This window comes from Mustela nivalis (genome assembly GCF_964662115.1).
Source record: "Mustela nivalis genome assembly, chromosome: 1".
Lineage (NCBI taxonomy): Eukaryota > Metazoa > Chordata > Mammalia > Carnivora > Mustelidae > Mustela > Mustela nivalis.
The window spans coordinates 164,020,141-164,037,612 of NC_139020.1; the positions used below are offsets into that span (position 1 = coordinate 164,020,141).

The window sequence follows — 17,472 nt, forward strand, 5'->3', positions numbered from 1 at the left end:
GGCTCTCATATCCGTGCTTTGACCAACGTATATGTCAATACTGATACAAGCCTTCATCCAGCCAGGTGAAAACTACCCCCATCACCCTCTCCCTCAAAACACTCATTTCCACCGCAAATTCACTCCGTGCCTAACATTGTACAATCTTTTGTATTGGCTTTAAATGCCTCACCTGAGCTTCTACGTGTCTAGGCTGAAAGTCTGTTCTTTCTGCCCCCTCCCTTCAAGAACAAACAAACAAACAAAACTCATTTTTTTTTAGGATTCTTCCGTGTTGCATAAAGTAGCTCCTTCTTTTACGTGTCGTGAGGGATTTGAGAGAATCGAGGCAATATTTCACCTCAGGAATCACCTTTCCAGACCACCCCCCTCAACAGACACAACGTTGAACCCCCCCCCCCCACCAACATCTCCCCACAGGGGGACCATGCAGACCCTCCCTCTCAGGTGTCAGGAACGATTCCTTGGCGCCCGGGACCACCTTCCCCGCGGCCTCCAGCTGCCCGGCAGGCCCCGGGAACACCGCGCGGCGGCGGCGGCCGGGTACCTACCAGTCGGTGTGCGGCTCGTCGACGACCAGCAGCACCTTGGCCTTCCTGGCGGCGGCGGGCGTGGGCGCGTCCACCAGGCCGGCCGAGGCTGCCGTCTGCTTCACGGCTTGGGACAGCGAGCTGAAGAAACTGCTGCCCACCGATGGCGCCGCGGTCGCCTGCGGCGCGGGATGCGACGCGGGCGCCGGGGCCGGGGCCGGCGGCGGCCTCCGCTCGGGGCCCGGCGAGACGGCCGGGGGCGCCGAGGAGGCCGAGGCCGCGCCCGGACCGGGGGGCGGCGGCGGCGGCTGCTGGGGCTCGGGCCGCTGCAGGTCGGTCATGTAGCCATTGGGCAGGTTGGCGATGAAGCTGCTGTCCGACAGCCGGCGCCTCAGGAAGTTCATCATCTGGCTTGAGGGGCTGGGGGCGCGCGGGGCGGCGGGGCCGGACGGCGAGGAGGGCGAGACTGAGGCGGCGGCGGCTGGGGGACTGAGGCGGCTGAGGCGGCTGCGGCCGGGTTCGCGGCGCGCGATCCCAGCAGACAGCCGCGGTGCACTGGGCCGGGCTGGCCGGGCAGCGCGAGGCACCGCGCCAGGGAGCGGGCGGGGGCCGGAGGCGGAGCCACTTTTCGCCCCGCCTCTCGCCGCAGAGCCGGCACCGCCCCCTATTCGCTGCCTGAGCGCCCCGCACTTAGCCGTGGGGTCCCTACTCTGGAGATTTGGGGGCAGGGGGGTTGCCAGGTCTCCTGCAACCTGAGCGGAGTTCTGTGGAGAGAGTGTGGGAGCCAGCCTTGCTCCCCGAGAACAGGAAAAAAGGAGCCGAGACCCCAACCACCTTTTTGGTTGGGGATAAAAGAGCACTGTCCCACCCAGAGATGGAGGCGAAGAAAACTGTCCCCACTGCCTTTCGAAGGAAGAGAGGTGTCAGCCTCCCCAGCCTGAGGTGAGAATGGACCCATTCCCCTGGTGCGCGCGCTCATACACACACACACACACACACACACACACACACACACACACACACACATACTCCCTGTAATGGGAAAGAAAAGAACCACCTCTTTTCCCAAAGCTGGGAGAAAGGTGCCATCTCCTCAACCTCCAGGTGATGGAGGAAAGAATAATCTGCCCACACACTCGCGCGCGCGCTCACACACACATACACAACACACACTCATATGATGACACAAAAGAAGAACTACTCCCTCCTCAATATTAGGTGAGAAAGACATCCTCACCCCCCACCCCCACCCCTTCATCCTTTTGGTGACAGAGATTTGACAGATCTTCCACTGGGTCTGTGGGCGCATTTTTGGTGCCTGCCCTTTAGGGATGGCTCACTTACGAGCACCTTCTCTTCCCATCCTCATGGACCAGAGAGGCGAAACCGTGCGTAAGGCTGGAGACCCCTCCCCCCAAGTGGGGTATCTAAGGGTCCCCCACCCTTTCTGTGCTTGCCTCCCTGATAGGCAGTGATGCGTCCTTTATTGTATCAAGAAGTTTATCTCTTCAAAAATCTTTCTAAATGTTTTTTCCAGTTCATTAATTGGCTAGATCTGTTTCCACCTCCATGAAGACCTGATTATCACCTTTCCATGTGCTCTCCCTAAATCTGTTTTGACTTCTGGATCTTTGTTTTCACCTCTCATGAGATATATACTTAATCCATGTGTTGTATGGGAAGAGGACACAGCAGATATAGTACTTTACATTCAGCCCACTCTGGGTGATGTGTGACCTCAGGCAAATTAGCCTCTGAGCCTCTTTTCCCTATCTGATAAAAGGATATAATGCTTTTAAAAATTTTTTATTTTAGTATAATTGACACACAATGTTACATAAATTTCAGGTGATTATAGTGATTCAAGGAGTTTATACATTATGCTATATGGAGATAAAACTTTCCAAAGTTGTTACACAGAATAAATGAGATTGTGTATATAAAGCACCTGGCACACAGTAGCTATTCTAGTAGCAGTGGCTAGATTCTTATTCTTATGTGAACTAGTTCTCAGTATGTATCTGTTGGACTAAACAGAATCAGTGAACATCTTGTCACTAATACTGACAGGCAGTTCTTGAGTCCTGCCTCCCAGCTGGCACAAACTTGGGACCTATAGATGCACAACTGGGCTCTGAGCCAGAGACCCAGTGATGTTCAAGAGGTTTCCAGCCAGCTATAATAATACAGTGGTCTTCCCATCCACCTCATGCCAGGCAGTGGTAAGTGCTTGATAGACTGATATAAACGCAAAGTAGATCCTGTCTGTGGGAAGTTCACAATCTATGAGAGCAGAGAGCAGGGAAGATAGGCACAGGAACGATTTACTACAATAATATGTGAGAAATGCTGTAATATTGTTGGGCTAAGTGGTTTAGGGACACCAAGGAGTGAGGGATGCATTCTGCCTATGAGGTTTAGGAATGGCTTCTCAGAGAAGGTGACATTTGAAGTGGGTCTTAAAGCAGCTATAAGACTACCAGCAGAGAAGTAGGGAAGGCACTCTGGCAGAGAAGGACTTGAGGAATGCTAGTTGATGACTCCTCCAGGAAGCCTTCCCTCAATCCTCCATGGTAGACTAAGTGTTTTAGATAGACAAAGTGCTTGACAGTAGACAAAACCTGTGTCTGGTTTTGTCGTAGCCCCTTAAAAATTTATAATAAAATATGCTGGTGGCTTGAATGTATGCTTTTCAAGGAGAGGATTATGTTTGAGCCATCTTGGACTCCAGCATGAAGCATGGTCCTTGGCCTGCATTAAGGACTCAGCTGTTTGAGAGACGAACTGTACTCTTATCCAACTCAGCTCTTGTGTCTGTCTATTGGAGAATAAAACTGATAACTTCACTAATAACTAAATAAACTTAGTTTAATGTACTGCCCTTCCTATAAGTATTTTTTAGAGTATCAGATGAATCTTTTCCAAAGGATAAATCTCTTGATGGGACTTCATATACTTTTATCACTTCAATTTTTCAGATGTTTGGGTTATCTTTTTTTTTCATATTTCACTAAGTAATTCCCCTTAATCATGAAGCTAGTAGTGAATGTATTGTATTTTTAAATCAACCAGTTAAAAAACATGTTGTGAGTATCTAATACATGCAGGGTATTATGCTAAGCACTCATGGATAAAGAAGACTCAAGAATAAATAAAACCCAAGTTACACCCTTAAGAAGACAACTTGTAAACATGTGAACACATAACCAGCAATAGCAGAGCAGTCGGTGAATGACCAGAAAGTGGAGCAGGCAGTGAGTGTTAAAAGAGCCAGAGGAGGGGGCACCTGGGTAGCTCAGTGGGTTGAGACTCTGCCTTCAGTTCAGGTCATGATCTCAGGGTCCTGGGATCGAGGGTCCTGGGATCGAGCCCCGCATCCGGCTCTCTGCTCCACAGGGAACCTGCTTCTCCCTCTCCGTCTGCCTTCTGTTCTGCCTACTTGTGATCTTTCTCTCTCTGTCAAATAAATAAATAAAATCTTAAAAAAAAGAGAGAGAGAGAGAGAGTCAGAGGAAGAAAGGATCTGAGGGATGAGAGGATTTCACAGGGGAGGTAGGACTCAGTCCTTATGAAATGATGGAATTCGGATACCCAGGACAGGGTGGAGAAAACAATCAATACAGAAAGGCTAGGAAAAGCAAAGACAGGGAAGCTAAACTGGGTAAGTAGTGAGAATGTATTGATCTATTCCTTGAAGGCAAAGACCTCACCTATGTTATCACTATAGTTTTTGAACCTTAGAATAGTTCCTGGTCTGAAGCATGCCCTTACATATTTGTAAGAAGGCTCTGCAGGTTGTACTTGTTTGTTTATGTTGCTAGTGTCTATCCAGGTTTCTTTTTAGGTAACAAGTACCTCAAGGTGAGGGATTCTTCTTCTTCTCCTCTCAAAATGTTCTACAAAGCCTGATACAACATCTAACACACACTTGGTATCCCAGTCTTGGGTGCTAGACCAAAATATGCCCAAAGAACTCCTTTGGTTTAGATGCCCTCATTGATACAATGGAAGCCTACAAGACCATTGAAAAATATCTATCAAATACTCCATGGATTTATTGTTACTTTCTGGTAGGTTTTAAAAAGAATATTATTCTTATGGGAAAATAATTCTTATAATTGGGAATGTATGGTCATTAATCAGTTGTATATGAGCAGAAGATTTTGATTAGTTGGCATAACTGTAAATCACAACTGCTTAAACTAATATTTTCTATATGCTAAGTTCTTGCCAAGAAGTGTCAGTGCAGCATGCAAAGACACACTTATAAGTGGGCTTGTGTTTTTTTGTTTTGGTTTTTTTATTTTTATTTTTTTTAAAGATTTTATTTATTTATTTGACAGACAGAGATCACAAGTAGGCAGAGAGGCAGGCAGAGAGAGAGAGAGAGGGAGGCAGGCTTCCCGCAGAGCAGGGAGCCCGATGCGGGGCTCGATCCTAAGACCCTGAGATCATGACCCGAGCCGAAGGCAGCAGCCCAAACCACTGAGCCACCCAGGCGCCCCTGGGCTTGTGTTTTTAATGAGCCATAATGAAAATCTTTCCTTTATCCCTACCTGCGAATCCAGGTTCCAGATGCAGGAAGAATATAGCACTTTCATTCTATCTTATGTCCTGCCTTTTTTCTGGAATTGAAGGAGAAACAGGGCTTGGAAATTCTATAAAATATACAATTCTGGCACTGTTCAGGCCTTTTCTGTCTTTCTCTGAGGCCAACCAGTCATTCCCATCTCTAGGTAGAAGGCATTTCTCCCAAAGCAATTGGTGGAAGGGTCTCCCTCGCTTTTCTGAATCACTCAGGGTCCAACTAAGCCAAATATCAGAATTTCAGGAGTCTCTACCAGTTTTAGAAGCCCTGGACTCTGTAAGCCCCTTCCTTGCATAATCTTTATCTTCCCACTGAATTGTAAACACAGGCACACATCTGGCGACTACAGATAAAAGAATCCTGCTAAAATCAGGAACTAATTCAAATGCTTTATCGCCTCTCTGATTTCTCTCTTCCCCTGAACAACAATGCAGCAGAGAATGCTCACAGAGAGAAAGGCAGGCAGAGATCAAAAACAGCTTAAAGGAAAAGCTGGCATACCAAGCCACCTGACCAAACACTTGTTGCCCAGGTGTCCTCTCAAACAAGGAAGTATGCTAGAACATGCCTCCTTTGGCCTTTGCTCACTTCTCAGGATTGGGGGACCCCATTCAGGCCCACCTGCCCTAAAGAGATGTAGAAGGAATTTGGAATTCCAGAAACTGTTAAGTTCCATCGCTACTTGGCTTTGTGATTTTCAAAAATTTGCTCAGCTCTCTAGGCCTCTTATGTAAACAGGGAGGGACAGGTGTGCCTTGGGCCTCTCAGGAGATAATATGGGAACACTTTGAAAGTGAAAAGGTTAACCAGAAAAAGCATCAATATTGCTTTCCACAAAGCAATTCGGAGAACGCAATTGAGTTGAGTTTGTCACCTTCATTCAGGTGACCCTTCTTGATAATCAGCCCTATGGATAACCTTCCTCATTTGCCTCTGGATAGAGGACAGCTTTGTCCCTGACGTTGAATTCTCCAAAGATGGCCATGTCAGCTGGGCCGGTTTGCTATGATTAGGAATCACACAAATATAAGTTTAATTCCTAAATCAACCTCATGGTAACTGTGTAACTTTGAACAAATCACTTCTAGCCTCAGTTTTCTCATCTGTAAAAGAAAGTCGTGATGATCATAATGACCTTGAAGGGCTATTGTGAAGACTAAATAAGATCAAGTCTATGAGTGTATTTTATAAGCAGTAAAGCCCTGTGCAAATGTTAGCTATTAATATTTCTGACGCCAGGGGAATCACAGAACTCGCCAGCACTACAAGTGAAATATAAAAAAGGACTCTCCCCACACATACTTATCCTAAAGTTACACACCCAGGAGAATTCATGGAAAGCATGAGGTAGATCTTCTGCAGTCACTCCCAGGCTTAGTCATACCTGCTAAAATATATGCAACAATCATTTCAGCTAATTGCTTCTACCTTCCTGGGTGACCTTGAACAATGCACTTCTCTCTCCGAGCTTTCATATCCTGGCCCGGAAAATGAGCTGAGTGATCCCCAAGGTCTAGTGTTGTGAGATTCTGTGAGTGGAGACCCACAGAGGAAAATAAGCACCTGATGTCACCAGGCTGAGCAAGGGAATACAGGGGATGAGTCTGGGGAGCCAACACTGAGCATGGCTTTAGGAAGAGAGAGAGATAAAGAGAGAGAAGCAGAGGCACCCAGGAGAAATGGATGGAATGAATTCTAATTCCAAGTCTTCCCCTGACTTAAAGGAGTCAGAGATGGTCCCCTTGCCAAGTCCCCATTTCTCTGGCAATATTAGGGACATAATAATGTCTACAACTGATGAGATGCCGACCACATGCCAGAAACTGCCCGTGTGTTATCTCATTAAATCTCCCCCAAGGGAGGTGTTAAATGTCCCCTTTTTACCATTAAAGCAATTGAACTTCAAAGACATTATACTAACTAACATCTAAGAACTGAAATATTGAAGAGCTATAAGGCAGGTTTGGTTGCTTACAAAACCCATGAGATTCCCCATTAGAGTATATTGGCAGGCCCCTTAGAAAGATGCCATTCAGCAGCAGCTTGCCTAATAAATGCATTTCATTGGAAACCATACAAGAAATAATGTGCCCCCCTGGCCTCTCCTCAGCTTCCCTATCATCTCCCTTTGCCCCAAACCCTGCAGACCTAGGAGGCTTGGCATCCTATATAAACATTCCTGCCCCCCAGGAACAAGCTAGTTTGGAGCGAAAAGAATCAAGCCAATGAGACAACCCTTCCCTCATACACCCCACTCCTCCTCCCACCCAGCTTGGACCACAGCTCCCCACAAAGCAGCTCTGGCCTCTCGTGGGATGCGGGTGTATTGGTTGTTGCCATGGTGATAGAGGAACATTACTGTCACACACACACAGGAGCAGCACAGAGTGGGTCTCCCCCGCCTGGGAAACTCAGAGGATTCATCAGAGATTGCTTCTGATGCAACCTCTGATGCTTCCTCACACCACTTCATGGATAAGTGAAAGAGCATCCTTTCCACTTAGCATTCAACCCACCCCAGGGACAACACTGAGCTTTCTGTACTGATTGGGTGTAGAAAGCAACCCCCTCCTTCTAATTCTGTTACAGTTCCTCTTCAAGGAGCCTCCTGCCAGGTGATAGGAAGAGATATTAAAAAGATGCTAGTGAATGTGCTGTTGTGTTTGTAATCTCAGCTATACTTAAATTGTGAACCAATTAGATTCTTAGACCCATAAGGGTTTATCTTCTGCCTCAGCTGCTTTTTAGCAAAACAATCTCATGCAATTTCTTTAATGAGACTCAGTTTATTTATCAGTAAAGTGGGGTTAATCATTCTTTGCAGAGTTTTTGAAGAAAATTAAGTGAGATCATTTATAAACAGTCCTCAATACAATGTCTGGAACATTCTCATGACACCAATTATTTTAAAGAAAGAAATATAATTAAGCAGATGTTCTGATTTAGAAACAAATAACTTGAACCCCTGGTTCACCACTTAATATCTTCATAGCTATGTAATATTTTTTAAAAGATTTTATTTATTTACTTGAGAGAGAGAGAGAGTGCAGGAGCAGGGAGTGAGGGGCAGAGGGAGAGGGAGAAGCAGACTCCTTGCTGAGCAGGGAGAGCAGGGACCTCCCCTTCACCTATGCAGGGCTGATCTCAGGACCTCGGAATCATGAGCCAAGCCAAAGGCAGATGCTTAACAGACTAAGCCACCCAGGCGCCCCTATCTATGCAATATCCTGAAGTCAATTTCATTTTTTTTTAAGATTTTATTTATTTATTTGACAGACAGATCACAAGTGGGCAGAGAGGCAGGCAGAGACAGAGAGAGGGGGAAGCAGGCTCCCTGTAGAGCAGAGAGCCCAGTGTGGGGCTCAATCCCAGGACACTGGGATCATGAGGTAAGCTGAAGGGAGGGGCTTTAACCCACTGAGCCACCCAGGCGCCCCAAGTCAATTTCATTTTGGGCCTTGGTTTCCTCAGGTGTAAAATGAAGAGGTTATATAGATTCATAAGCTCAAAACCTATGATTTCTTTCTTCTTTTTTTTTTTAACACAAACACATTTATTTACTAACCAAAGAGATGATCCTAATTAAAGCAACACCTTGAAACAGTTGCATGTAAAATGTGATAAAGATAACTGAACACAGTAATGGAGGGAAAAAAAGGCAGTATAGAGATTTGCTCACTGAACTGAGCTTGTTCATCCTCACAGCTAATTTCTGTCTAAAATGATGATGGAATTTTTTACTCTACTTTTTCATAGACTCGAATTCATGACACATTTCACCACCAGTCTCCTATTTTCCAATTTTCTTGTGATTGTGCTTTCCTTCGCATCCCATTCCTGATGTTGAACCAATGCGCTGTGAAGTTGCAGACAGTCTGAGTTTTTCTGCCATCAGCTTTAGTTTCTTCAAACTTCTCTCCCAGGTTACATGAAAACTCTGTTGTTTCCAGAGTGCTCTCAGTTTTTATGGTGAGGTTTTGCTGTCAGAAAAGAGGATACAATCTGGTTTGGCCATTGCACCCACTTTTTGCAGAGCCAATCTCACTCCCACTTCCTACATATATTCATCAAAACCTTTGCTCTCCACTAAGCACTAAAGCACCATCTTCCTACTAGCTGCTGAATGGTGGCTATGGTGGGTGCAGGTGGGCAGGCTGAGCTAGCAGAGCAGAGTGGGGCATCAGGAGCTTGCCAAAACCTATGATTTCTAAGTGAAAATTTATTTTGAAGATATGTTTATAATATCTGAGGATTTCTGTGAAAAAGCCATCCACTTCTTTATTGCTGAAAGGCCATAAGGAATCAATAGCATAACTACTTAATGTATCTATACATTGAGAAGAATCTTTCCCCCACTCCCACCCTTGACAGCACATTATATGAGTTCCTGCACAGCTGTCCACAGGGGAAGGTTTCTTAATATCAGGACCAACTCTGAGCAGATGACCCCATTTCTTCTCTTGAAAACAGCCAGCTCCAGGGACCTGAGAAAAACAGAGTCATAATCCAAGGTCAAACACTTGACTGTTGTTTTAATGAGTGTGATTCAGCCTGAAAGCCCATCAGCACTTTCTCTCCATCCCCTCCCCTGAGTCCCAGAATCTGTAGGACTCTGCCAGGGCTGGAGGCTCTCTGGAGAGCTGCAGACACCTGGCTGGCTTGCATGTCCCCTGTTCCTGATCAGGAGTGGGGTCAGTTTTCCTATTCCTTGGTTTTTATCTTCTCCCTACACTGTCAATAGAATGTCTTTTCTCATCTCCAAAATAGCATCTGGCCAATTTGAAACAGGCTAGCAGTAGGCTTTCTGCCAGCGTTCTCATTTCTTGAAGGATGGAAGGCATTCCCCCAACCAATTATCTAAAATTCCCTTTGCCTGATGATTCAACCAACTCCTCCATCATGAGCTAGTCCTGGGTATCCTAAAGTCACCTTGAACAAATCAATTGTAATGACTGTTTCACACATTGCTTTGAATTCCAACAACTCTACAAGGTAAGAATCATGCTCTCACTTAAAGAAATGAGGAAACAGAGGCTCTACAGCCTGTCCCAGAAGAGCTGAGATTCAAACTCTGCTAGACAATTTAGGGGAAAAACTTGAACACTCACTTGCCACTTGCTTTTCCTACAAGACACAGTGAGCACATTGGAAAGTACTAGAGACTAGAGAACACGGCAGCCAACAGCTCCAGAAAATTAACCTATATGTCATCTCTGGTGTGCCCCCAAGCCTTTGCCAAGCTATTCCCTCTACTTGGGGTACCCTTCCCCATGCCTTGCAGCATCGTGCAGTGGAACAAGCTTTGCAGCACACAGAGCTAGTTTAGAATCCTGATGGTCCTGTTTGCAGATCTATGATCTCTGATCATTTATCTAATCTCCCTGAGGTTTTTCTTCTTCTTTTGTAACATGGGACTATCTACTTCATCACATTGTCATGAGTATTCGAGTAAAAGGGCCTAGCTTGGTGCTTGATTATTAGCAGGTGCTCATGACTTTAACCAGTCTTTCCTAATGCAGCTCAGGCACCACCACTTCTGTGAAGCCCTTCCTGACTATGCCTCCCTCCTCTACGCCCTAACATTCATTCTTTTCTTTTTTTCATTTAACAAATACTTAAAATACATAAATAAGTCAATTGTAGCACTCAGCACACAGTATTGAAGTTATTGGGTCATGTTCTGTTTCCTTCACTAAACTGAGATCTCAACTAAGTCATCTCTGAATCCAGAATGCCTCATCCAGGGTCTGGCAGGAGGGAGGACCGGCAGAAGATAGGAAGATTGAAGAATAAAAGGCAGAAGGAAAAGAAAAAAAGGCCAGAGACTGCTTAAGAAACCTGCTTTTAAAAAATACCACCTCTCACTATCCAGGCAAACAGGAAAAGCACCTGGTCCTTCCCCAGCCTATTCTGCGAAGGTCTCCCCATTCCGCCATTGACAGGAGCCAACAACAGGATGGGAATATCAATGACTGTCTGAATAGAAAGCCTCAGATGAGCCCCGCATGGAGAGCGGAGACAGGCAAGTGGTGAGTGCTAAGGCGCAGCTGCAGGAAGGAAAATTCCGTTTGTACAGCCGCTGGGGATGACAGCCGCCAGGGCCTGGCAACAGCGCCGGCTGTTGACCAAGCTCCGCCCACCTCCAGCAAGCGCTGCTGCATCCCGGCAACGGCTTGGCTTCGTCTGGCAGGTGATGAAGGCAGCTACAGAATCAGGAGAAAGGCGTGAGGATCGACCAGGTGAGGGCGTGAGCCCTACAACTCTACAGAGCTGGAGCTTGGAGCCCCAGTCCTTGGATGAAAATACCAGGAAGGAGAAAATGAAGATCTTTTTTCTCCCTGCTCCCAAACAATGCCCCTGCCCACTACCATATCTTCTGAGGGCCTTTTCTAAAATCCCATTCTAGGGGCGCAGGGGTGGCTCAGTCTGTTAAGCATCGACTCTTGGTGTGTTACATTTACGAATTTAGACTTCCTATTGTCGCTTCTACGAGCATACTTTCATCTTCTGATATTTGACTAGGAGCATATAAAAATGACTTCTATTAGAAGATAGAATCAATGCTCAAATTAGAATAACACAATAATGAGGTGAGCAAGGGCAGGAATATAAGAATAGTTTGGTTGTGTGAGACTTGTTTGGGATTATTTCTGCAATTGTAATCAATGTCATATAACACAAGATCCTATTTCATAATGTGAACCCTACTCTGGAAAACACTTTCAGTGTTAAATCAACCAACTGATCCTCCTTGAAGTGAAGAAGTATTAGAAAGATTCTTACTGAAATGTTCAATGTAATATGCAATAAAATATTCAAGTACTCAAAAAAATAAAAAAGCGTCTGACTCTTGATCTCGGCTCAGGTCTTGATCTCAGGATCATGAGTTCAAGGCCCACATTGGGCTCCACACTGGGTGTGGAGTCTACTTAGAAAAAAAAATCCCATTCTAATCCCACCATCCTTCCTTCAAATTGCTCATCTCCTAGCCTTCCTTGCACAGATTTGCAATCATCTGCAACTGCTTTCTGGGACCAAAAGAAGGCATGCTGTCATATTTCTGTGCCTTTACTGATGTTCTTCCCTCGTCCAGGAATGTCCTCTGCCTATGCTTTGCTCTGTTGGGTTAGTTTCCCAGGAGCAGACCCTGAAACTAGGAGTTGAGAGCAAATAGTTTGCTCAGAGGTGATTCCCAGGAAGCCCCAGTGCGGACATGGACAAGTGAGACCACGGGGGAAAGAAAGCCAGGAAAATGTGCCTTACTGAGAAGGTTACCACTTTGGGTGGCTGGGGTCCAGTGTTACTCAGCAACCCTGGTAGATATGATAAAGCATATCTTGGAGTTATGCCACTCAACAGGTGAGAAAACTAGGGCAATTATCCACCAAATCCCATTCAAGATTGATTGAGTACTGCTCCTGGGAGCATTAGTTCCCCCAGCAGCCTGCAAGAGCCGGGCATATCTCTTTACCAAAACTAGTGCTTAAGTAGAGAGTTACAGGGTACTAGTACCACCTGCTACCCTAACTACTACTTTCTTACCTTTCAGGGCTTAGCTCAAAAGCCAATACTGTTAAGCCCAAATAAATTTCACAACCCCCTTTTCTGCATTCCCAGAGCATGTTGATCTTAACTCTGTTGAGTATTTAAGCTAGTGCATTACAGTGAGTTTCTGCCTATTGTTCCCACTTGACCGCAAGCTCCTCTAGAGCAAGAATTGTGACTTTATTCATTTATGGGTCTGGAGCTCCAGCACAGGATGATACATAGATAGCAGGGGCTCGTTAAATATTAATGTTGGTTAAGAATGTTAATGAATATTAAAAAAAAAGAATGTTAATGAATATTGACAAATTCCAATGCCAGCCCAAGATTCCATTTTTCTGGGAGGATACTAGACTCCCTACTGCCTTTTGTGATTTGAGTAGAAAATCATATCACATCTTTAGAAAGTGTAATACTGAATGCTGCATCAATTTCCTCAAGGTGACCAGTTGTCAGGACTACAAAGAAAAATCTATCTAGAGTTTTCGGCTTGAAACAGCGTAAGCTTTAATTTGCCATATTCTGCCCTGGTATGGGCAGACACCTTACAGTGGATGAAAAGGCATTCAATTCATATAGATTTGTAGTTGTTTATAACATATATAACATCATCAACCTGGCACCCATTCTAGAAAAGCTTAGGGCATTCCCTGAGCCAGAACCCTCAGAGGCCACCTCAATCTCAAGGGGTCTAGGTCTTGCCTGCAAGCTAGCAGCAAGAACTGGAACCCAAATCAAACCAGATATGATGTTTCTCAACATAGCTTGAGGCAATACTGCCACAGTAGAGATTTTAAATTGTTGCCAAAAGAACATGCAGTTAGAATACACAGAGGAAGGGAACAAATATTTATAATCGCAATAAAAAAGATAGATTATCCACCAGTAAACTGAAAAAGATGTACTCAAATTCTATTTGAAAAAAAAAAAACTGATGTTACTAAGGGACACCAAAGTACACTTAAAAAAAGAAAGCTGTATCTTTTTCTTGGATAGGAAGACTCAACATCATAAAAATGTCATTTCTCCCTAAATTTATCTGTAAATTTAATGCAATTTCAATAGAAAAGATACTGAAAGATTTTGGCGGGGGGGGGAGGGGACTAGACAAGCTAACTTTGAAATTAATATAGAAAATAAGGAAGCAGAGGGGCGCCTGGCTGGTTCAGTCAGTAAAGCCTACAACTCTAGATCTCAGTGTCTTTAAGTTTCAGCCCTACATTGGTTACAGAGATTACTTAAAAATAAAATCTTAAAAAAGAAAGAAAAGGTAAGAAACAAGCAGGAATAGCTTGGAGAATTCTGAAAAGGAAGAGTAGAAGGAAAATGACTGGCTCTACCAGATATTAAAACATGGTATTGAGATACAGTAATTTAAACAATGTGGTACTTACACATCAAGAAACAGATCAATAGGGATGCCTGGGTGACTCAGTCGGTTTAGCGTCTGTCCTCAGCTCAGTTCATGATCTCAGGGTTCTAGGATCAAGTTCTGTATCAGGCTCCTTACTCATCCTGGAGCCTGCTTCTCCTTCTGCCTGCCATTCCCTCCGCTTGTGCGTGCTCTCTCTCTCTCTCTGTCAAATAAATAAAATCTTTAAAAAATAAAAAAAAAAAGAGGCCAATAATAGAAAACTCAGAAACAAGTTAAATACATCCAGAAATCTAGTGTAGAATAAATGTGACATTTCAAAGCAGTGGGGGAAAAGATTATTCAACAAACATTTTTGGAATAACTTGAAAGTTATCAAATTAAATTGGATCCATATCTCACATGTTACATCAAAAATTTTGCAGCTGGATCAAAACCAAAACAGTAATAGAAGAAAACATAGAGTATTTTGTTTTATAATCCTGGAGTAAGGAATAGCTATCTAAGGATAACATATCTCCATCATAAAATTTTAAAAATTGATAAATTAGACTGCCAAAACATTTCTCCATGGAAAAAAAACCTTCATATATTCAAAAGGCAAAAAGACAAACTGGGGAAAATACTGACAGTTCATACCACAGGCATAGGACTAATTCCCTTATAATAAAAGATTCTACATACTAGTAAGAACAAAAACAATTCTATAGCAAATAGATAATAGACGTGAAAGAAAGAAGACACAAATGACTTCTAAACCTCATGCATTTTCAACAGCAAAAATTCAACTGCGTAAATTTCAAGATCAGATTGGCTTTATTCAACGATTCATGGATCAGGCAGCTTCCCATCAAATAATAGAAATAAGCTCTGCTAAACTGTAGAAAGAAAAAGATTTTTTAAGTTTTTACTTAAATTCCATTTAGTTAACATATAGTGGAATATTAGCTTCAGGTGTACGATATAGTGATTCAATATATCCATGTGACACTCATCACAAGTGCACTTTTTTTTTTTTAAGATTTTATTTATTTGTCAGAGAGAGGGAGAGAGAGCAAGCACAGGCAGACAGAATGGCAGGCAGAGGCAGAGGGAGAAGCAGGCTCCCTGCCGAGCAAGGAGCCCAATGTGGGACTTGATCCCAGGACGCTGGGATCATGACCTGAGCCGAAGGCAGCTGCTTAACCAACTGAGCCACTCAGGCGTCCCTCACAAGTGCCCTCTTAAACCCATCACCTCTTCCACCCATCCCCCCACCTACCTCTGATAACCATCAGTTTGTTCTTTATGGCTAAGAGTCTGTTTCCTGCCTCTCTCTCCCCTTTTTTCCCCTTTGCTCATCTGTTTTGTTTCTTAAATTTCACATATGAGCGAAATCATATGGTATTTGTCTTTCTCTAACTGACTTATTCCATTTAGCATTATACTCTCTAGTTCCATCCATGTGTTTTGAATGGCAGACTTTCACTCCTTTTTTATGGCTGAGTAATTTTATATATATATATATTTTATTTATTTATATTTTATATAATATATATATATAAAATTATCTCCACATCTTCTTTATCCATTCTTCAATCAATGGACACTTGGACTGTTTCCGTAATTTGGCTATCGTAGACAATGCTGCTATAAACATTGGGGTGCATATATCTCTCTGAATTAGTATTTTGATATTCTTTGGGTAAATACCCAATAGAAAGACTGCTGGATCATAGGATAGTTTCACTTTAACTTTTTTGAGTAACCTCCATATGTTTAAGGAAAAGTTTTGGGGGGCAGAAAGTCGAAATTAGTAGCAAAGAGTACATTGTTTCAGGCAAGTTCACCCTTCTAAGGGGAGTGCAAGGGGTCTATTGGGAAGATTATCTCTTTAGTCCTGACCAGGTGATTCCATGTTGACTGGTTAAAGGTTACATTCCTGGGCACCTGCCTAGCTCAGTTGGTAGAGTATGTGATGCTTGAGCTTGGGGTTATGAGCTCAAGCCCCACATTGGGTGCAGAGAGTACTTAAATAAATCTTTTTTTTTTTTTTTAAGTTACATTCCTGGAGAATTGAAAACTGCCACTAGATTAGTTATTAAGTCTTGGTTTGCTGACATGAGATCTAGCACAAGTGACTCCATTTGGGCCTGATGTCTTTTTTTTAACATGCTTAATAAGATAACTGGGTGATAGGAAATAACTGTATACTCTTTTGTATCTCTAAATTTTGTGCCATCTGCCTATATTACCTAGTTTTCAAAAAAATTCAAGTTGAAAAAAAGAATAATTTTTTAGTAATAATCAATATGACACTGGGTACTAGCTGAATGACTAACTGTGGACATTGAAGGGATACATGGAATAACAAAGTTGGTAACTAAGGGAGTTAAAAGTAGGGTGGGAGAGCTTAGTGAGGTGACCAATCACTTGGAGTTTGATGTTCTATCTCCAGATCTACCTTATGCTAACTGTGTGACTTCAGCAATTAATTTATGGCCCTCATTTCTCATGTGAAATGGGGCAATTTTAGTAATTACTTCATGGGGTTTTCTGAGGTTCAAAGAAGTGACGCATGAATAATTCTAGGACAATATCTGGTATACAGTAAATGCATGAAGTTGCCTTGCCATGTGTCCAGAAGAGAGTGTGCATCACAGCTTAGTGGCTGTGCAGGGTGAATACAGGGTCCTAGATCTCTGACTTCACAAGCCTGACACCTGTGAGGCCTAGTCTGCATTTCTCGCTGACAGTCACAATATCCTTTTATCTCAGAAGATCCATATGAAACAAATACCTCAAATCCTTCTCTGCCGTTATTCTCTTTCTTTCTTAAAGCCTCTGATACCCAAGAATTACAGATTCTATTGACTTGCACAGGGCTCTCTGGTCCTGAATTCTCCTGGAAAATTCCATTAAGTCTCCAAATATACTAATCTATAATTATGGCTCAGTTGGGCTCACGGTAAGAGTTTGATGTGTGCATTTTGCACTGTGCAATGGCTGTTCCGCCACTGGATCTTTCAATAAGACCATCCCACCCACATAGCACATTCTTGCCAGACCTTAAAGGCAAGCTATAAATGGTAGCTGATACCTTAGGCAATCCCTCAATGACTGTCGATCCCCACTGCTGTCTAATCAGCCTACCCAATCAAACTACCTGAACTCCTGGCTCCATTCCCAGACTTTGATCCCTTCCTCTGGCCCTTTCTGGGTTTTTGTAGCTTGTTTATCCTCTGGGCTTTGAACCTTAGGGCTCCTGAATAATTTTTGATTTGCATAACCATTAGAGTAGTAAGGACTGTACCTTCATTGGGCCATTAGGGGGATTCAGATAAGGCTGGCCCCCAACAGAAGGTATAAGTTTGCCTCTACTGCATTCCCATTCTCATTATAGAGCTCCTGGCAGAGGAGATGCTGCTGTTCTCCTGTGGGTGCCATCCATAATGCTT

The 17,472-nt window shown here is 43.8% G+C and overlaps 1 protein-coding gene across 1 annotated transcript in view; it reads right to left on the reverse strand.

Moving 5' to 3' along the window:
- SYN2 (synapsin II) overlaps positions 1–1,136 on the reverse strand; it is a 210,545-nt gene extending 209,409 nt beyond the window's left edge. The window contains exon 1 of the mRNA XM_082749434.1: positions 552–1,136. Coding sequence (XP_082605560.1) covers positions 552–937 — 386 coding nt within the window. The 5' untranslated portion in view covers positions 938–1,136. The remainder of the gene's footprint in view (positions 1–551) is intronic.
- Between the last annotated feature and the right edge of the window lie 16,336 nt (positions 1,137–17,472).